The sequence below is a fragment of the Hylobates moloch genome, unplaced genomic scaffold (genome assembly GCF_009828535.3).
Source record: "Hylobates moloch isolate HMO894 unplaced genomic scaffold, HMol_V3 SCAFFOLD_23, whole genome shotgun sequence".
Classification (NCBI taxonomy): Eukaryota; Metazoa; Chordata; class Mammalia; order Primates; family Hylobatidae; genus Hylobates; species Hylobates moloch.
In genome coordinates, this window is record NW_026652298.1 from 38,318,516 (window position 1) to 38,340,078 (window position 21,563).

A 21,563-nucleotide genomic window follows, 5' to 3' on the forward strand; every position below is an offset into this window, starting at 1 on the left:
GCAGAGCAGCCAGCTCTGCCTGCCCGCCTTGCTGTCTTCCCTCCCTTCCTCTCTGGAGTTGTCAGTGTCCTTTTCTTCTAAAGTTCTGTTCAGAGTTTGCCTCTTATTTGAAGCCTTTCCTACTTTTGTTCACTACCTTATTCCACTTGGATGTAAAATATGACATATGTGTTAATTTAAGTTTGTGACTTGGTGTCCATTGGCCTTCTTCCTCAATTAGAGTACAGTCCTCTGGGGAGGCCGACTTCTATTCTAGTCTCAAACCCAGCCGGTCCTGCACCAAGTGAGGGCCCCTGAGCAGTGTTGACTCGCTTCCTTCTGCAGGGGAGGGGAGGGTGGGGGCTGCCAGCCGAGCTCTCTGGCTCTTCAGCAGATCAGTGATTCTGAGGAGGGGCAAGGCTTACTCAAGATCAGATCACTGTTCAGAATGAAGTACAACTCATTATTCTGTTCTAATTAGGGGTTGGTGTGTCTGCATAAAAGAAGCCTGAATTACGGAAGATTTTAGAAGGAGGTTGCTTTAATTATTTCCTAATAGTCATTGTAAAAAAATAAAAAAAGTTAGATGTCTTTTGGGAACTTGTTTAAATGCCTAGATAAAAATTACTTACGATGGCATAAATATTAATAAAACAGCTTTTCTCTCTTTTTTTTTTTTGGTGTGGAGAGTTGTTCCATTATATTTATTTGCATAATCCCCAAGAACTTTCAAAGCAAAGTAACCTTTAATTCTACTAGAATTGCCACAGATCAGCAGGGTTGAGTTTATTAGCAAGTCACTACCATTGATAAGTAGTGGCTGTTGAGCGCCTGCTCTGTACCAGCCCTGGGGTGCCAGGTTCTTACAGGTTTTGGCTGGTTCAGCTCTCATAGGTGCCTTGGGACATGGGATTGGGACAGTGATAATAATAACTAATATTTTTTGAGTCCTTACTGCATGCCAGGCTCAGTGCTGAATGCTGTATGGTTTAATTCTTTCGTCAACGATCCTGTGAAGCAGGTGCTGTTGTCCTTTTCTTTATTTTATTTTTTTGGGACAGAGTTTTGCCCTTGTTGCCCAGGCTGGAGTGCAGTGACGCGATCTCGGCTCACTGCAACCTCCACCTCCCAATGATTCTTCTGCCTCAGCTTCCTGAGTAGCTGGGGTTATAGGCACCTGCCACCACGCCCGGCTAATTTTTTGTAATTTTCAGTATTTTTAGTAGAGACAGGGTTTCATCGTGTTGGCTAGGCTGGTTTAGAACTCCTGACCATAGGTGACCCACCCCTCTGCCTCCCAAAGTGCTGGGATTACAGGCGTGAGCCACTGCACCCAGCTGTCCTTCCATTTTAGAGCTAAGGAGGGGTACACAGGGAGGCAGTAGCTGTGGTGACAGCTGTAATCTGAACCAGGGCTTGGTTGAGTACTCTTCTCACTACACCAGACTGCACTTCCTGTGTCCATAGTGTCTAATTAGTAATAGATCAGTAAACACACCAAGAGCCTAGTGTGGCCTCCAGGTCATTTAACAATAATAACAACACTGTGAATCCTTCCACCACTCTCTAGATTCCTCATCTCTAGAAGTGAACTTTTCCAGGATACTTTGCCCTTGCTGGATCAAATTTTTTGTATGTAGTTTTTTTCCTTCAAATTTTAATTAACAAATAAAAATTGTATGTATTTATCATATACAACATGATGTTTTGAAATATCTATAGATTGTGGATTGGCTAAATTGAGCCAGTTAACATATGCATTACCTCTTCCTGTGTCCAGTGTTAACTTAGAAATTAAAAATTCTTTTGGAGCCACAGTGGCACATACCAGCAGTCTTGGCTACTTGGGAGGCTGAGGCAGGAGGATTGCCTGAGTCCAGGAGTTTAGGAGTTTGAGGCTACAGTGAGCCATGATCACACTTGTGAGTGGCCACTGTGCTCCAGCCTGGGCAACACAGACCCCATCTCTTAAAAAAAATTTCTTTTGGAAGTTTTTTGAGGGTAGGTAAATAGAGGAATAAAAATGTTTAGCTTTTGAAAGATTTAATAGAAGCATTTGAGTAGTCAGGGCTATAGTACAAGTCTGAAGATGTAGGGAAAAATCAAGTTTCTCCTATACTCATTTATTCCTATACTCAGTACAGAACGCTTGTGGGGCCAGATTTGTGGAGATGCCCCCAGCCACACACATACACCGAGTAAGCACTCAGTGCTGCAGCAGACACCACCTGACATGCAGATGGTGTCAGATCCCACAGCTGAGGGTTCAGCCCTCAAGACTGCCCCTGCACCCTGCCATTTGCAAGCCCCAAGTTGTTTCACCTGTGCTTCTGACTGGCTATAAATGGGGTTCCCATAAGCCCCTCCTTGGGTTCAATTAATTTGCTAGAGCGGTTGATAGAGTCCAAGGAAACATGTTTACTGGTTTTTTATTGTAAAAGATATTGTGAAGGATACCACTGAATATTAGGTGATAGGGCAAGGCATGTGAGAGGGCCATGTAGCTTTTTTGCCCCGTCCAGGTGTGCCACTCTTCAGGAACCTCCATATGTTCAGCTATCTGGAAGCTCTCTGAACCCTCTACTTTTGGGTTTTTATGGAGGTTTTATTATATAGGCATGATTGATTAAACCATTGGCCGTTGGTGATCAACTTAAACTTTAGCATCTCTCCCTTCCCTGGAAATTAAGGATGGGCCGAAAGTCCCAGTCCTCTAATCAGTCATGCCTTGGTCTTCCTGGTGACCAGCTCCTATCCGAAGCTACCTAGGAGCTGCCAGCCATCAGTCAATTCGTGAGCATACGAAAAGACATTACTGGCTGGGTGTGGTGGCTCACACCTATAATCCCAGCAATTTGTGAGGCCGAGGCGTGTGGATCACCTGAGGTTGAGAGTTCCAGACCAGTCTGGCCAACATGATGAAACCCATCTCTGCTAAAAATACAAAAAATTAGCCGGGTGTGGTGGTATGCACCTGTAATCCCACCTACTTGGGAGGCTGAGGCAGGAGAATTGTTTGAATCCAGGAAGCAGAGGCTGCAGTGAGCCAAGATCGTGCCACTGCGCTCCAGCGTACGTGACAGAGCCAAAAAAAAAAAAATTCTGTTTTGGAGACTCCAAGGATTTTAGGAGTTGTATGCCAGGAGACAGGGTGGAAGACCAAATACATAGTCACAGTATTACAAAAGTAACGCAAAAGACAATCTAAAGAAACCATGAAAAAAAAATCTAAAGAAAGGAGACCTTTTTCACAGGAAATAGGGACGTGAGAGAGAAATTAGGAGTGGGTGAGGAAGATAAAATATGTGTGGGAGGGAAAGCAGAGAAGTATGAACACATCACAAAACAGCATCTGAACTCTTACATGCTTATTTCTCACACTACTGTTGCTCATTCTACATTATGCCATTTAATCTGTGTATCAGTTCTAGGGTTGGGGTTCACTGATGCTGAGTTTGTAGCCAAAGAGTGAAATATACTTGGGTGGTCCCCTAAAAGGTAAAGAGGGCAGTAGGAAAAAGTCTTAAAGAGAAAGATGAGTCAGTGTAATATTTCTAGAGAATTCATTATTGTTTCTGTTTTCAGAAAGTAGTAGTAAACATTAAGATTACTGCTTTATATCTTTGACTAGACAAGCAGCTTGTTGATAGTGTGTATCCTTTATAATCTGTGCACTCATTCAGCACGTGGGTTTTTTGAGTGCCTAGTACATACAAAGCATTTTATGCTAGACACTGAGTAGATAAGCAAGACAGGATCCCTGCTTTCAGGGAGCTTACAGCCTCATGCGCCTTATAATGTGAAGTTGTTAGCATAATTTTAACGCATTGTGTCTGTAGGAGCATAAAAGAGTTCTTATTTCCAGGAGAAGGTGTGATAAACCAGTCCTGTCAGTACAAATAATTTGGGGCTTCAAGTGGAATTCAAAGAAGAAAATAAGGTATTATGGAAGAGGAGGCTGTAGAAAACCTGAAGAAAGGTGTGTTTTGTGGGTACTTTGGTTGATGGCTTTGAAATTTTTTTCAGATGAGACTGTTTTCAAATGTTATTGGCTACACAGATTGATTTAGCCACCCACCTGGTGTTTGATTCTAGTAGTTCATTCCTTGCTTAAGGTGAAATGCTGATTTCTGATCATCATTATTAAGAATGGATCCTGGGGCCAGGCGCGGTGGCTCACGCTTGTAATCCCAGCACTTTGGGAGGCCGAGGCGGGCGGATCACGAGGTCAGGAGATCGAGACCACGGTGAAACCCCGTATCTACTAAAAATACAAAAAATTAGCTGGGCGTGGTGGCAGGCGCCTGTAGTCTCAGCTACTCGGAGAGGCTGAGGCAGGAGAATGGCGTGAACCCGGGAGGCGGAGCTTGCAGTGAGCCAAGATCGCGCCACTGCACTCCAGCCTGGGCCACAGAGCGAGACTCTGTCTCAAAAAAAAAAAAAAAAAAAAAAAGAATGGATCCTGGAACAGATGTAGGTACCATTTGTCTTTCAGTGTTTAGGAGTGATCCCCACCTAACAGTCTCTGCGTGCAGACTGCCGGCTTGGGTTTCCTAGTATAGAAGTGAATGTCCTCTGTACCTTGCTTGGTAAACAGCTTGCCTTTCCTGAGGCTGGCTGAGTTTGGCCGTAACTTTCTCCTTCCTAAGTCCCCACTATTTTCCTCATTCCTCACTGGGTCTTCCCAGCCTCGTGTGAGTGTGATAGAAATGGGGAAGTGTGTACCCTCTCTTTTCTCTCATTTCAGCTTAATGAAAGGGGTAGCCTCCTGGTTGGCAGCCAGGAAGCTCCAAAAGAGAAAATTTCCTGTCCCTAGCTATGGAAGTATGACAGGCAGTGTTTGCTATTTGACATCGGCTGGGGAAATCTCCTTGAGGTGCAAACGCCCTGGGTGCAGGGTGCCCACAGTCTCCTTTTCTTTGCATTCTCCCGGGCCCCCTGGTGACAGTCAGAGAGAAGAGGGCTTACCTGGGACTGGATCGCTGTCAATCGTGAACCTTAGGAACTTCCGATGATACAGATTGCTCTTGCTCAACCCATGTGTTGGGACACTTTGGTGTGTAGAAAGCAAAGCTGTGCTGTGTTGCAATATCCTGGCCTACCTTCCTCACTCCCCTTTGTCAGTTTTTTTGAACTAGGGAATATGGAAATATGGTGACAGTGGTAAACAGAAGGGTGATGGTACGACTATGTGTGCGCCCTATCTTGTCTTTTAAAAAGCCACACCTGTATATTTGGCTTTACACATATTCATATGGTGAATTACAGAAGAAGAATTAGTCTAACTCTCCCTTCACCCAAATAGCTGGTGTATGTATTTGGAGTGAAATAGGATGAAAAAGTGGTCACGGTGGTCAGAGTGTAGCAGACCAGTGAAAACCAAAAACACTAGCCCAGGACGGAAGCCCTGCTTACAACTTTGAAACTTGCCTGTGAATTTGATAAGAACTAGAATAAACCACAAATGAAAACTGATAGCTCTAAGAGTGGCAGGATGATGGGTGAATTTTCTAACTCTGGGGTGTTGGTACCCTTGTTTTCCAGGTGAGGGTATGAAGATGCAGAGATGAAGCAGTTTGCCTAAGGATGCAGGATTTGAACTCCTGTGCTCAGCTTCCAGATGTTCTGTTCCCATTGGCCTACACTGAGGCCAGCCCTGCTGGGTTTCACTAACTACTCTCTGAGTTTGTCTGCTTTTCTGTGGCCTGGCCTCCCTCTCCTACGAAGAGTGCTTAGGGATGTTCAAAATAGCCAGTTAGGTCGCCTTTTGCAGATTTTTCCAAACTTGAATACAAAATATTTGGCACTTGTTTGCTTCTGGGTTACAGTGCTTGACACGGTCTCTTCATCGTCGCCCTGGACAGAAAGGAAGGAGAGCTCATCTCTAATGTAATGGCTCCACTTCCTGGTTTAGGTGAAGTTTCATTTTCATGCTCATCAGTTAGGGAACACTGCATTTTTTTTTTTTTTCCTTTTTTTTTTTTTTTATTATACTTTAGGGTTTTAGGGTACATGTGCACAATGTGCAGGTTTGTTACATATGTATCCATGTGCCATGTTGATTTCCTGCACCCATTAACTCGTCATTTAGCATTAGGTGTATCTCCTAATGCTGTCCCTCCCCCCTCCCCCCACCCCACAACAGTCCCCGGAGTGTGATGTTCCCCTTCCTGTGTCCATGAGTTCTCATTGTTCAATTCCCACCTATGAGTGAGAACATGCGGTGTTTGGTTTTTTGTCCTTGCGATAGTTTACTGAGAATGATGGTTTCCAGTTTCATCCATGTCCCTACAAAGGACACGAACTCATCATTTTTTATGGCTGCATAGTATTCCATGGTGTATATGTGCCACATTTTCTTAATCCAGTCTATCGTTGTTGGACATTTGGGTTGGTTCCAACTCTTTGCTATTGTGAATAGTGCCGCAATAAACATACGTGTGCATGTGTCTTTATAGCAGCATGATTTATAGTCCTTTGGGTATATACCCAGTAATGGGATGGCTGGGTCAAATGGTATTTCTAGTTCGAGATCCCTGAGGAATCGCCACACTGACTTCCACAATGGTTGAACTAGTTTACAGTCCCACCAACAGTGTAAAAGTGTTCCTATTTCTCCACATCCTCTCCAGCACCTATTGTTTCCTGATTTTTTAATGATGGCCATTCTAACTGGTGTGAGATGGTATCTCACTGTGGTTTTGATTTGCATTTCTCTGATGGCCAGTGATGATGAGCATTTCTTCATGTGTTTTTTGGCTGCATAAATGTCTTCTTTTGAAAAGTGTCTGTTCATGTCCTCTGCCCACTTTTTGATGGGGTTGTTTGTTTTTTTCTTGTAAATTTGTTTGAGTTCATTGTAGATTCTGGATATTAGCCCTTTGTCAGATGAGTAGGTTGCAAAAATTTTCTCCCATTCTGAAGTTTGCCTGTTCACTCTGATGATAGTTTCTTTTGCTGTGCAGAAGCTCTTTAGTTTAATGAGATCCCATTTGTCAATTTTGGCTTTTGTTGCCATTGCTTTTGGTGTTTTAGACATGAAGTCCTTGCCCACGCCTATGTCCTGAATGGTATTGCCTAGGTTTTCTTGTAGGATTTTAATGGTTTTAGGTCTAACATATAAGTCTTTAATCCATCTTGAATTAACTTTTGTATAAGGTGTAAGGAAGGGATCCAGTTTCAGCTTTCTACATATGGCTAGCCAGTTTTCCCAGCACCATTTATTACATAGGGAATCCTTTCCCCATTTCTTGTTTTTGTCAGGTTTGTCAAAGATCAGATAGTTGTAGCTATGCGGCGTCATTTCTGAGGGCTCTGTTCTGTTCCATTGATCTATGTCTCTGTTGTGGTACCAGTACCATGCTGTTTTGGTTACTGTAGCCTTGTAGTATAGTTTGAAGTCAGGTAGCGTGATGCCTCCAGCTTTGTTCTTTTGGCTTAGGATTGACTTGGCGATGCGGGCTCTTTTTTGGTTCCATATGAACTTTAAAGTAGTTTTTTCCAATTCTGTGAAGAAAGTCATTGGTAGCTTGATGGGGATGGCATTGAATCTATAAATGACCTTGGGCAGTATGGCCATTTTCACGATATTGATTCTTCCAACCCATGAGCATGGAATGTTCTTCCATTTGTTTGTATCCTCTTTTATTTCATTGAGCAGTGGTTTGTAGTTCTCCTTGAAGAGGTCCTTCACATCCCTTGTAAGTTGGATTCCTAGGTATTTTATTCTCTTTGAAGCAATTGTGAATGGGAGTTCACTCATGATTTGGCTCTCTGTTTGTCTGTGATTGGTGTACAAGAATGCTTGTGATTTTTGTACATTAATTTTGTATCCTGAGACTTTGCTGAAGTTGCTAATCAGCTTAAGGAGATTTTGGGCTGAGACAATGGGGTTTTCTAGATATACAATCATGTCATCTGCAAACAGGGACAATTTGACTTCCTCTTTTCCTAGTTGAATACCCTTTATTTCCTTCTCCTGCCTGATTGCTCTGGCCAGAACTTCCAGCACTATGTTGAATAGGAGTGGTGAGAGAGGGCATCCCTGTCTTGTGCCAGTTTTCAAAGGGAATGCTTCCAGTTTTTGCCCATTCAGTATGATATTGGCTGTGGGTTTGTCATAGATAGCTCTTATTATCTTGAGATACGTCCCATCAATACCTAATTTATTGAGAGTTTTTAGCATGAAGGGTTGTTGAATTTTGTCAAAGGCCTTTTCTGCATCTATTGAGATAATCATGTGGTTTTTGTCTTTGGTTCTGTTTATATGCTGGATTACATTTATTGATTTGCGTATGTTGAACCAGCCTTGCATCCCAGGGATGAAGCCCACTTGATCATGGTGGATAAGCTTTTTGATGTGCTGCTGGATTCGGTTTGCCAGTATTTTATTGAGGATTTTTGCATCAATGTTCATCAAGGATATTGGTCTGAAGTTCTCTTTTTTGGTTATGTCTCTGCCAGGTTTTGGTATCAGGACGATGCTGGCTTCATAAAATGTGTTAGGGAGGATTCCCTCTTTTTCTATCGATTGGGATAGTTTCAGAAGGAATGGTACCAGTTCCTCCTTGTACCTCTGGTAGAATTCAGCTGTGAATCCGTCAGGTCCTGGACTCTTTTTGGTTGGTAAGCTATTGATTATTGCCACAATTTCAGAACCTGTTATTGGTCTATTCAGAGATTCAACTTCTTCCTGGTTTAGTCTTGGGAGGGTGTATTTGTCAAGGAATTTATCCATTTCTTCTAGATTTTCTAGTTTATTTGCATAGAGGTGTTTGTAGTATTCTCTGATGGTAGATTGTATTTCTGTGGGATCGGTGGTGATATCCCCTTTTTCGTTTTTTATTGCATCTATTTGATTCTTCTCTCTTTTCTTCTTTATTAGTCTTGCTAGCGGTCCATCAATTTTGTTGATCTTTTCAAAAAACCAGCTCCTGGATTCATTAATTTTTTGAAGGGTTTTTTGTGTCTCTATTTCCTTCAGTTCTGCTCTGATTTTAGTTATTTCTAGCCTTCTGCTAGCTTTTGAATGTGTTTGCTCTTGCTTTTCTAGTTCTTTTAATTGTGATGTTAGGGTGTCAATTTTGGATCTTTCCTGCTTTCTCTTGTGGGCATTTAGTGCTATAAATTTCCCTCTACACACTGCTTTGAATGTGTCCCAGAGATTCTGGTATGTTGTATCTTTGTTCTCGTTGGTTTCAAAGAACATCTTTATTTCTGCCTTCATTTCATTATATACCCAATAGTCATTCAGGAGCAGGTTGTTCAGTTTCCATGTAGTTGAGCGGTTTTGAGTGAATTTCTTAATCCTGAGTTCTAGTTTGATTGCACTGTGGTCTGAGAGACAGTTTGTTATAATTTCTGTTCTTTTACATTTGCTGAGGAGAGCTTTACTTCCAACTATGTGGTCAATTTTGGAATAGGTGTGGTGTGGTGCTGAAAAAAATGTATATTCTGTTGACTTGGGGTGGAGAGTTCTGTAGATGTCTATTAGGTCCACTTTATGTAGAGCTGAGTTCAATTCCTGGATATCCTTGTTAACTTTCTGTCTCGTTGATCTGTCTAATGTTGACAGTGGGGTGTTAAAATCTCCCATTATTATTGTGTGGGAGTTTAAGTCCCTTTGTAGGTCACTGAGGACTTGCTTTATGAATCTGGGTGCTCCTGTGTTGGGTGCATATATATTTAGGATAGTTAGCTCTTCTTGTTGAATTGATCCCTTTACCATTATGTAATGGCCTTCTTTGTCTCTTTTGATCTTTGTTGGTTTAAAGTCTATTTTATCAGAGACTAGGATTGCAACCCCTGCCTTTTTTTGTTTTCCATTTGCTTGATAGATCTTCCTCCATCCCTTTATTTTGAGTCTATGTGTGTCTCTGCACGTGAGATGGGTTTCCTGAATACAGCACACTGATGGGTCCTGACTCCTTATCCAGTTTGCCAGTCTGTGTCTTTTGATTGGAGCATTTAGCCCATTTACATTTAACGTTAATATTGTTATGTGTGAATCTGATCCTGTCATTATGATGTTAGTTGGTTATTTTGCTCGTTAGTTGCTATTGTTTCTTCCTAGCCTCGATGGTCTTTACAATTTGGCATGTTTTTGCAGTGGCTGGTACCGGTTGTTCCTTTCCATGTTTAGTGCTTCCTTCAGGAGCTCTTTTAGGGCAGGCCTGGTGGTGACAAAATCACTCAGCGTTTGCTTGTCTGTAAAGTATTTTATTTCTCCTTCACTTATGAAGCTTAGTTTGGCGGGATAGGAAATTCTGGGTTGAAAATTCTTTTCTTTAAGAATGTTGAATATCGGCCCCCACTCTCTTCTGGCTTGTAGAGTTTCTGCTGAGAGATCAGCTGTTAGTCTGATGGGCTTCCCTTTGTGGGTAACCCGACCTTTCTCTCTGGCTGCCCTTAACATTTTTTCCTTCATTTCAACTTTGGTGAATCTGACAATTATGTGTCTTGGAGTTGCCCTTCTCGAGGAGTATCTTTGTGGCGTTCTCTGTATTTCCTGAATCTGAATGCTGGCCTGCCTTGCTAGATTGGGGAAGTTCTCCTGGATAATATCTTGCAGAGTGTTTTCCAACTTGGTTCCATTCTCCCCATCATTTTCAGGTACACCAATCAGACGTAGGTTTGGTCTTTTCACATAGTCCCAAATTTCTTGGAGGCTTTGTTCATTTCTTTTTATTCTTTTTTCTCTAAACTTCCCTTCTCTCTTCATTTCATTCATTTCATCTTCCATCAGCGATACCCTTTCTTCCAGTTGATCGCATCTGCTACTGAGGCTTCTGCAATCTTCGCGTAGTTCTCGAAACTTGGCTTTCAGCTCCATCAGCTCCTTTAAGCCCTTCTCTCCATTGGTTATTCTAGTTATCCATTCTTCTAATATTTTTTCAAAGTTTTTAACTTCTTTGCTATTGTTTTGAATTTCCTCTCGTAGCTCAGAGTAGTTTGATCGTCTGAAGCCTTCTTCTCTCAACTCATCAAAGTCATCCTCCATCCAGCTTTGTTCCGTTGCTGGTGAGGAACTGCGTTCCTTTGGAGGAGGAGAGGTGCTCTGTTTTTTAGAGTTTCCAGTTTTTTTGTTCTGTTTTTTCCCCATCTTTGTGGTTTTATCTACTTTTGGTCTTTGATGATGGAGATGTACAGATGGGTTTTTGGTGTGGATGTCCTTTCTGTTTGTTAGTTTTCCTTCTACCAGACAGGACCCTCAGCTGCAGGTCTGTTGGAGTTTACTAGAGGTCCACTCCAGACCCTGTTTGGCTGGGTGTCAGCAGCGGTGGCTGCAGAACAGCGGATTTTCGTGAGACCACAAATTCAGCTGTCTGATAGTTCGTCTGAAAGTTTTGTCTCAGAGGAGTACCCGGTTGAATGAGGTGTCAGTCTGTCCCTACTGGGGGGGGTGCCTTCCAGTTAGGCTGCTCAGGGGTGAGGGACCCAGTTTAGGAGGCAGTCTGTCCGTTCTCAGATCTCCAGCTGCGTGCTGGGAGAACCACTACTCTGTTCAAAGCTGTCAGTCAGACAGGGACCTTTAAGTCTTTGGAGGTTCTTGCTGAGTTTTTGTTTGTCTGTGCCCTGCCCCCAGAGGTGGAGCCTATAGAGGCAGGCAGGCCTCCTTGAGCTGTGGTGGGCTCCACCCAGTTCGAGCTTCCTGGCTGCTTTGTTTACCTAAGCAAGCCTGGGTAATGGCGGGCGCCCCTCCCCCAGCCTCGCTGCCGCCTTGCAGCTTGATCTCAGACTGCTGTGCTAGCAATCAGCGAGACTCCGTGGGCACAGGACCCTCCGAGCCGGGTGCGGGACACAATCTCCTAGTGTGCCGTTTTCCAGGCCCGTTGGAAAAGCGCAGTATTGGGGTGGGACTGACCCGATATTCCAGGTGCCGTCTGTTTCCCCTTTCTTTGACTAGGAAAGGGAACTCCCTGACCCCTTGCACTTCCCGAGTGAGGCAATGCCTCGCCCTGCTTCGGCTCGCGCACAGTGCGCTTCACCGACTGTCCTGCACCCACTGTTAGGCACTCCCTAGTGAGATGAAACCGGTACCTCAAGCAGAAATGCAGAAATCATCCGTCTTCTGTGTCGCTGGGGCTGGGAGCTGGAGACCGGAGCTGTTCCTATTCGGCCATCTTGGCTCCACCTCCGGGAACACTGCATTTTTAGAAGTAGTTATTTTGGGCTGCAGTGGCTCATGCCTGTAATCCCAGTGCTTTGGGAGACTGAAGTGGGAGTATTTCTTGAGGCCAGGAGTTTGAGACCAGCCTGGGCAACATAGCAAGACCCCATCTCTACAAAAAAAAATTTTAATTAGCTGGCAAGCCTGGGAAACATGGCGAAACCCTTTCTCTACAAAACAGTACAAAAATTAGGTGGGTGTTTTGGTGCAAGGCGGAAGCTGCATTGAGCCTACAACTTCACTGCATTCCAGTCTGGGTGACAGAGCAAGACCTTGTCAAAATAATTATTTAATTAATTCATTAATTAAAAATAAAATAAAAAATGAGCTGTTTGTGGTGGGGCACACCTGTGGTCCCAGCTGTAGGGGCTGAAGCGGGAGAATTGGTTGAGTCCAGGAGTTCGAGGATACAGTGAGCTGTGATTGTGCCATTGCACAGGGGTGACAGCGCAAGACCCTATCTCTAAAACATAAAATAAAAAATAAAAAGTTGTTATTTGGGGGGTACATATTTTCTTTTTTCCTTTTATTTGTAGTTGACATGTAATAATTGTACATATTAAGGGAGTACAGAATATTTTGTAACATGCATGCAATGCATAATGAGCAAATCATAGTAATTAGGATATCCACCTCAAACGTTTATCATTTGGGTTGGACAAAAATATTTATTAAGGAGTACTGAGTAAATGTGTGTGTGCAGGTGGACAGAGCCTGGAGGGCAACAAACAAAACAGTAGTTATGATAGAGAGGACTTTTTAATAAATATTTAATAAATAGTGTACAGTCTTTGTATCTGGACACCTCAGTGAATCTCCAAATTTAGGATAGCATAATAGCGTAAAAACTATGGATTGGGACCCTCAGAAGCATGTTGAGACCTATTTCACCAGTACAGGCCCTGTGCCCTCATGGAACTGTCTGCTGTATCCTGGATCAGATTCCTGTCTCTTCAAAATGACATGTCCTGTAACCATGAGGAGGTACCCCAAATTGAAGGACCTTCTACAATAACAACTGGCCTCTATTCTTCAAAAATGTCAGTTATGGCCAGGTGCAATGGCTCACGCCTGTAATCCTAGCACTTTGGGAGGCTTAGGCGGGCGGATCACCTGAGGTCAAGAGTTCGAGACCAGCCTGGCCAACATGGGGAAACCCTGTCTCTACTAAAAATACAAACGTTAGCCGGGTGCAGTGGCGCACGCCTGTAATCCCAGCTATTCTGGCTGAGGTTGGAGAATTGCTTGAACCTGGGAGGCAAAGGTTGCGGTGAGCCTAGATCGTGCCACTGCACTCCATCTAGCCTGGGCAACAGAGGAAGACTCTGTCTAATAAATAAATAAATAAGAATAAAATGTCAGTTACGAAAGACAAAGGCCAGGGAACCTTTGATCCTTTTTCGATTAAACAAGGTGACAAAGACATGACAATTAAATGCACCATGATGCTGAATTAGATCTTGGATCTTGTAATCTCATGGCTACAGGACATGTCATTTTGAAGAGACAGATGTGTGATAAAGATCATTATTGGGACAACCAGCAAAATTTGAGTAAGGGCAATATATTCAGTATTGTATCAGTGTTACACTTCCTGAGTTGCACATGCATACTGTGATTATGTAAGAGGATGTTTTTAGGAGATATGTACTGAAGTACTTAGGAGAACAGTGTCATTTTGTCTGCAACTTACTCTCAGTCTCAGTTTTTCTGCAAAAACTGTTGCATGCATGTACACACTCCTAAATCACACCTCATTCCTTATAGACAGGTGGGAAGATAACAGATAACAAGTGTGTGTTAGACATGGTTTTCTAGACTGACAAGAGGCACTGGTCTGTTCTGCAGGGGCAGCCCAAAGAAAGTCTTCATAGTTGCTGTGTTTAATCTGAGTGGGAACTGAGGTGAGCTTTTTAACGAGAGATTCAAGAAGAAAGATTCCCAATGCCTGTGCCAGCTCTCAGTGTTGTGGCTGGAAAGTAGGGGGCATCCGGTGTTCTGTAAAGGAAGGCCGGGAAGATAGCCTCACGTGCCATGAGAAGGTGTTTGAACTTCTTCCATAGACATGATGGGTGTGTTAGGGTTAGGGTGAGGTTAAACTCCTGCTAAAATGGCTTAAGTGATAGTAAGTGTATTTTGTCACATAACATGAAGTTTGAAGGTGAGGAAGTACTAGGGTTGCATCACTCAGCAGTTCAGAGATGATCTACCCACCCCAGGTGTTTGTGTTTTTGGCTACGGCCATCCTTAGCGTGCAAGTGGTGTCTGCTCTTCTGGCTACAGGGTGGTTGTCACCCACCCATGACGAGATCTGGTGAAGAAGAGGAGGGAGATTTCTTTCTGAGCATCCCTTACTGTGAGGAAGGAACACCTTTTCCACAATGGGCCTGGTTCAGTGTACCTTCAGCTTCCCTTAGCTGAGATTGTGTCACCTGCAAAGGGGAACATGATCATGGTGGTGGGCTTATCTGGTCACTCTCCCTCCTGTGGCCAGGGAAGGTTCCTCAGAGGAACCTCCCAGGCAGCCACCTCAGATCATGTGGGTGTTGCCAGCAGCATGGGGCCAGGGGTATTGGGTGAGCAGACATTAGGGTCTGCCACCAAGCAGAGAAAAGGTTTTAATTTTCTTTTCTTTGTGTGTGTGTGTGTGTGTGTGTGTGTGTGTGTGTGTGTGTGTGTGTGTATTTTGTTTGTTTGTTTGTTTTTTGAGACAGAGTTTCGCTCTTGTTGCCCAGGCTGGAGTGCAATGGCGATATCTCAGTTCACTGCAAATTCCACCTCCCAGGTTCAAGCGACTCTCCTGCCTCAGCCTCCCGAGTAGCTGCAATTACAAGCGCCTGCCACGACACCCAGCTCATTTTTGTGTTTTTAGTAGAGACAGGGCTTCGCCATGTTAGCCAGGCTGGTCTTGAGCTCCTGACCTCAGATCGTCTGCCTGCCTCGGCCTCCCGAAGTGCTGGGATTACAGGCATGAGCCACCGTGCCTGGCCGACGTATGGTGTTTTTTGTTTGTTTTTTTGGGATGGAGTCTCACTCTGTTTCCCAGGCTGAAGTGCACTGGCGCGATCTCGGCTCACTGCAAGCTCCACCCACCAGGTTCACGCCATTCTCCTGCCTCAGCCTCCCGAGTAGCTGGGACTGCAGGCGCCTGCCACTACGCCTGGCTAATTTTTTATATTTTTAGTAGAGACGGGTTTCACCGTGTTAGCCAGGATGGTCTCAATCTCCTGACCTCGTGATCCACCCGCCTTGGCCTTCCAAAGTGCTGGGATTACAGGCGTGAGCCACCGCGCCCGGCCTGATGTTTTAAAGTATTATATAGCACCTTATTAAACCTCCTGTTACGGGTAGCAGTAATAATAATAGACAGTACTTAGCATTTACCACCCATAGGCACTGTTTGTTCTCAGTCATGTTTTACACTTATTTATTCATTTGGTCCTCACAACAGCCTTATGAGGTGTAGGGGCCATTGTTACCCTAGTTTCCAGATGAGGAAACTGAGGCAAAGAAAGGCTGAGTAACCTACCAAGGTCACATCACTAATGAATGGGGAGCTGGAGGCAGGGCTGGAGTCCAGTGTGGGCAGCCCCAGTCTAGTCTGTAACCACTAGGAAAAACTGCCTCTGGGTATTTTTTGTGCTTTTTATTTTTTGGATGCTACAGATAATACTAAGACGAACATATTTCTACATACCTCTTCCTTTGCACATACATGAATAGCCTGGCCGTTGTGGGTTAGAGTGCGTGGGAAATGAGAGGGTAGAGATGACATGCGTAGGCCACGCTTCAGAGAAAAGTAACTTTGAAAGGGACCAGAAAAAAGGGGTTGTTTTAGTTCCCATTTGTTTCCTCATCAGGAAGGACAGATTATTTTCTTTAGTGTTTTATCTCCCTTTGGGGTGAAGACCTGCTTATGTCCCTTGTCCATTTATAGTCAGGACTCAGTGTGCTACTCATCTTCCTGTATGATTGACATTTACCCTTTTCATATACTACAAATACTTTTAGGCTCTTATTTTCAACTCTTTGTAGTTTCTGTGTATGTCTTTATTATCATTTCCTGCAGCTTCAACACTTTAAGAAATCACTGATTTCATTTTGCGTTAAAGCTAGTTTATTTCTTGTATTTTAACTTTTAAATAATGTAATTGGCCTGGCACGGTGGCTCATACCTGTAATCCCAGCACTTTGGGAGGCTGAGGCGGGTGGATCATGAGGTCTGGAGATAGAGACCATCCTGGCTAACCGGTGAAACCCCGTCTCTACTAAAAATACAAAAAGTGAGCCGGGCATGGTGGTGGGCGCCTGTAATCCCAGCTACTTGGGAGGCTGAGGCAGGAGAGTGGTGTGAACCTGGGAGGCGGAGCTTGCAGTGAGCCGAGATCACGCCACTGCACTCCATCCAGCCTGGGCGACAGAGCGAGACTCCGTCTCAAAAAAAAAAAAAAAAGTAATTAAGATTGGCTTTATTGTCCCCAAATTGCTGTTCATCTAAGTCAATGCCCAGTTACTTTTTTACACACATACTTTTTTTTTTTTTTTTTTTTTTTGAGGCGGAGTCTCACTCTGTTTCCCAGGCTGGAGTGCAGTGGCGCGATCTCGGCTCACTGCAAGCTCCACCCACCGGGTTCACGCCATTCTCCTGCCTAAGCCTCCCGAGTAGCTGGGATTACAGGTGCCCGCCACCACGCCCGGCTAATTTTTTGTATTTTTAGTAGAGACGGGGGTTTCTCGCTCTCCTGACCTCGTGATCTGCCTGCCTCAGCCTCCCAAAGTGCTGGGATTACAGGCATGAGCCACCGCACACGGCCACACATACGTTCTTAAAAGCATTTTAAAATTATAATTCACTGAATTTGGGGTCTTCCCATTGTTTTCTTTTAATTTGTATATCTGAGTTTGCCCTTAACACCACACTATTTAATTATTGTTTTAGAATATGATAAATACAGTAGGGCTGTTCTTCTCATCTCTATTTAACTTTTCTGTCTTCAGAATTTGAAGGATGTTTTTTCTTTTTTTATTTTCCCAAACAAACTTGTAAATCGTTTTCACATTGCTCTTTGGTTTTTTTTTTGATACGGAGTTTCGCTCTTGTTGCCCAAGCTGGAGTGCAGTGGCGCAATCTTGGCTCACCGCAACCTCCGCCTCCCAGGTTCAAGCTATTCTCCTGCCTTAGCCTCCCGAGTAGCTGGGATTACTGGCATGCACTACCACACCTGGCTAATGACATGACTCCTAAGACATGCTAGTGTTCGTGCTGAATGCCCCATTAGGTTAAGATCATAGAAACATGGCAGTTGGAGAGCTGTAAAGGTTGCTTAGTTTCTCATTTCCATTTCTGTTTAATTTCTAGATTTTGGATCATTGTTTGACTTGGAAAATGATCTTCCTGATGAGCTGATACCCAATGGAGGAGAATTAGGCCTTTTAAACAGTGGGAACCTTGTTCCAGATGCTGCTTCCAAACATAAACAACTGTCGGAGCTTCTACGAGGAGGCAGCGGCTCTAGTATCAACCCAGGAATAGGAAATGTGAGCGCCAGCAGCCCCGTGCAGCAGGGCCTGGGTGGCCAGGCTCAAGGGCAGCCGAACAGTGCGAACATGGCCAGCCTCAGTGCCATGGGCAAGAGCCCTCTGAGCCAGGGAGATTCTTCAGCCCCCAGCCTGCCCAAACAGGCAGCCAGCACCTCTGGGCCCACCCCCCCTGCCTCCCAAGCACTGAATCCTCAAGCACAAAAGCAAGTGGGGCTGGTGACTAGCAGCCCTGCCACGTCACAGACTGGACCTGGTATCTGCATGAATGCTAACTTTAACCAGACCCACCCTGGCCTCCTCAATAGTAACTCTGGCCATAGCTTAATTAATCAGGCTTCACAAGGGCAGGCACAAGTCATGAATGGATCTCTTGGGGCTGCTGGCAGAGGAAGGGGAGCTGGAATGCCGTACCCTACTCCAGCCATGCAGGGCGCCACGAGCAGCGTGCTGGCTGAGACCCTAACCCAGGTTTCCCCGCAAATGACTGGTCACGCGGGGCTGAACACCGCACAGGCAGGAGGCATGGCCAAGGTAAGTGAACTGAAGCACTTTCAATACTTCCTACCTAACCGCGGGCTTTCCCTCCGAGTAATGTGTAAAATGGGACCACGTGGCCCACTCCTGTTTTTCCTCTTGGGCTCTCCACGTGCCACTCATGCTTGGAAGAGACAGATTTTTTTCTAGGATAAAGATCTCTGCCCCATTTCTGTCTTTAAAATGGGAATTCTTAAAGAAGTAGGATAGATTGCAGGTCAGGCAGTTGGAAAATACAGGGCCTAATGTGTCCGTGAACCTGGTAAAGGTTGCTTCCTGCCTGTGTACTGCCCACTGAGGAGGTGATCACTGGTCTGTGTGCTCCTCTATGGCCAACCAGTGAAGTATCTGTTGGCACAGTATCCATTTCACTGAATGAGGAAACTGTGTTCCAAGGTTGTCAACTCACTCTCTGCCATGTTAACAGGGAAGAGGTGGCAGAGCCAGGGAGAAGCACAGGCATTCGGGTCCCAGAGGAAACACCAGTGCAGTGGTTCTTCAAGTGGGGTCCCCTGGACCAGCAGCAGCAGCAGCATCCCCTAGAAGCTTGTTAGAAATGCAGACTTCTTTATTGACTCAGAAGCTTGGGGTGGGGCCTGGGCTTTAAGAAGCCTCTATATGGGTGCTGGACGCAGTGACTTACGCCTGTGATCCCAGCACTTTGGGAGGCCGAGGTGGATGGATAGCTCAACTCTAGGAGTTTGAGACCAGCCTGGGCAATGTGGCGAAACCCTGTCTCTTAAAAAAAAAAAAGCAGCAGCAGCCTCCAGGTGGTTCCAGGGTCACCCACATCCCCCCAACACACACACACACACACACACACACACACACACACACACACACACACACACACACACACACACACACACACACGAGCTCTGCTAGGGAAAGGCCTGGGCTGGGATTTGCAGCCACCAGCCTTGCAGCTGCCTTCTAGAGTAGGAGCTGAACTTGGAGAAGGGGGAAGGCAAATGCCTGGATAGATGTGAGACAGCTGGAAAAGCCCAGGGCTGACAGGGTGGAGTGCAGAGAAGGAAGCGCAGCTTATTCCCACTGAAGTGACAAACACTGTGGACCCTCTGCGGCCAGAGGCTTCTCAGCGGCAGCCACCAGGCACGTCTTCAGGCAGGGGAATTCAGCACATCCCAGAACAGAAAATCAGTTTGGGCTGTTCTTTGCATTCGTTTAGTCCCAAGTAGGGGTGAGGGAGAAATAAGAGTAGAACACAGTTTCCCCACAAGGTCGATGAGAGCGTTGGGTGACGGATCCAAAACCCTGTGACTGTCGGAAACGAGAGGATTTTTTTTTTTAACTTAAGAAATGAAGATGAAGTAATGCTCAGTGTTTAAATTGCATTTGTCTCTTTTGAAATGTTAGTAGAGGGGAACGTGAACTTAAATTTTACTTGTACCTGGCATTTGAAGAAGAGTCTGTATGAGTGTGTCGATTGAGAAGGAATTTCTCATGGGTTTATGGTTCCTGGAGAGATTGATCCTTGTTTCTTTTCCCAATTCATTCATCACTCTGCTCCTTACTACCCATTTTTAAAACTCTGTCTATTCTGGAGAGTTTAAATCATATGAAATCGACATAATAGTATAAAGCAGTGATTACCAAACTTTTTTTTAATCACAAGACTCCTGAATAATCTTAACAATTACTGAGGACCCCAAAGAGATTTCTTTAACATGTGCAGTATACCTCTCAATATTTATTATATTAAATAGTAAAACAGAATTTTGAAACACATTTCATTATCCGTCCAGTGCAGTGGAATCATACATCACAAAGTACCTAGAAAACTAGATCTACTGTGTGCTTGTCAGAGAATCAGAGGGAAAAGGCAAATCATGTCTTAGTATTTTATGGAAATAGTTTTGACATCATGGTCCCCCTGAAAGGTCTGGGACCCTGGACTGCACTTCAAGAGCTTTTGATAACATATATGTAGAAGTTGGACTTTGTATAACCTAAACACAAAGCCATTATCACATTTTAACAAATTTAACAGTAACTTCATGTCAGCCAGTATCCACAGAATAGTCACGTTTCCAGGGGTCTCATATGTTGTAATTTTTTTTTTTTTTTTTTTTTTATTGAGATGGAGTTTCACTGTTGCTCAGGCTCTGGAGTGCAATGGCACCATGTGGGCTCACTGTAATCTCCGCCTCCTGGGTTCAAGTGATTCTCCTGCCTCAGCCTCCCGAGTAGCTGGGATTACAGGCGCCTGCCACCGTGCCCGGCTTTTTGTATTTTTAGTAGAGACAGGGTTTCACCATGTTGGCCAAGCTGGTCTTGAACTCCTGACCTCAAGCGAGCCACCTGCCTCTGCCTCCCAAAGTGCTGGGATTACAGGCGTGAGCCACCACGCCCGGCCTATGATTAGTTTTTATAGATTTTTACTCAAAATCTACATTTCTGTTAGTTGATATGCCTCTTAAGAATCTGTTCTCTGTTGGTCTGTGGGATCTTTACAATTTATTTATTGAAGAAACATGTTTTGGTTGTTGTCTGCTATTTATCCTAGAGAGTGTCTTCCAGAGGTTGGACTTTGCTGATTACACCTGTAACACTTCATGCTCCTCTGTCCACCCAGGCTTTTCATTCCATCCTGGGGTTCCTTTATACAGAGTAGTCTTTCTTTCACAAAGAACTCGTTGATGTCACTGTTTGGAAAGTGAGCCTCGTTAGCGTGCTGGGGACAGTTGTCTCTTGTTTCCTATAGGTATCTCAAAGCAGCCCACTAGAGGTGGATAGAGTGCATTTTTTAAAGATGTGTCATTGCCTTTGGGTGGAATGAAAGACCAAGTAGTGGTGGGCAGAAAGTAAGAGCAAGACACAAGTCCTTTTTAAACCATTCCCTCTCTAGAACCTTACGATAGCAGAGCCAACTAGATTTTAAAATGCACAGGGAAAAGGCGCTTTTTTCAAGATAATTTTGTTTTAAGAACTATTACACAGGAAGTACATCCTATGAAATAATTAAAATAGTAGGAAAAAAGCAGCATCCTCCTTACAGATAAAGATTTAAAATACATAATGAAACCAGACTACATAAGCACCTTGCTGTTTTACTTGGCAGTTTACCTTCGATGGCTTTCTGTGACACTGCACAGAGACTTTTTTTTTCTTACTGATAGCAAAGTATTCCATTATATGATACATCATAATTTGTTGATCTAATCCTCTGAGGATGAACATTTGGATTGTTTCTGACTTTTCACTAGTACAACAGTGCCTGTCCACATGTCATGGATTAGATTCTGAAAAGGAAAATTAATGGGTCACAGACTTGTTTAAAGTTTGTTTTTAGAAAGTAAACATGCACATGATTTAACGA

General features: G+C 44.2%; 1 protein-coding gene across 7 annotated transcripts in view; it reads left to right on the forward strand.

Moving 5' to 3' along the window:
* Positions 1 to 21,563, forward strand: part of CREBBP (CREB binding protein) — a 181,099-nt gene that overhangs the window by 37,613 nt on the left and 121,923 nt on the right. For all 7 annotated transcript variants that reach the window (XM_058433772.1, XM_032145432.2, XM_058433776.1 and 4 more), the window contains exon 2: positions 17,508 to 18,220. In XM_058433772.1, coding sequence (XP_058289755.1) covers positions 17,508 to 18,220 — 713 coding nt within the window. The remainder of the gene's footprint in view (positions 1 to 17,507; positions 18,221 to 21,563) is intronic.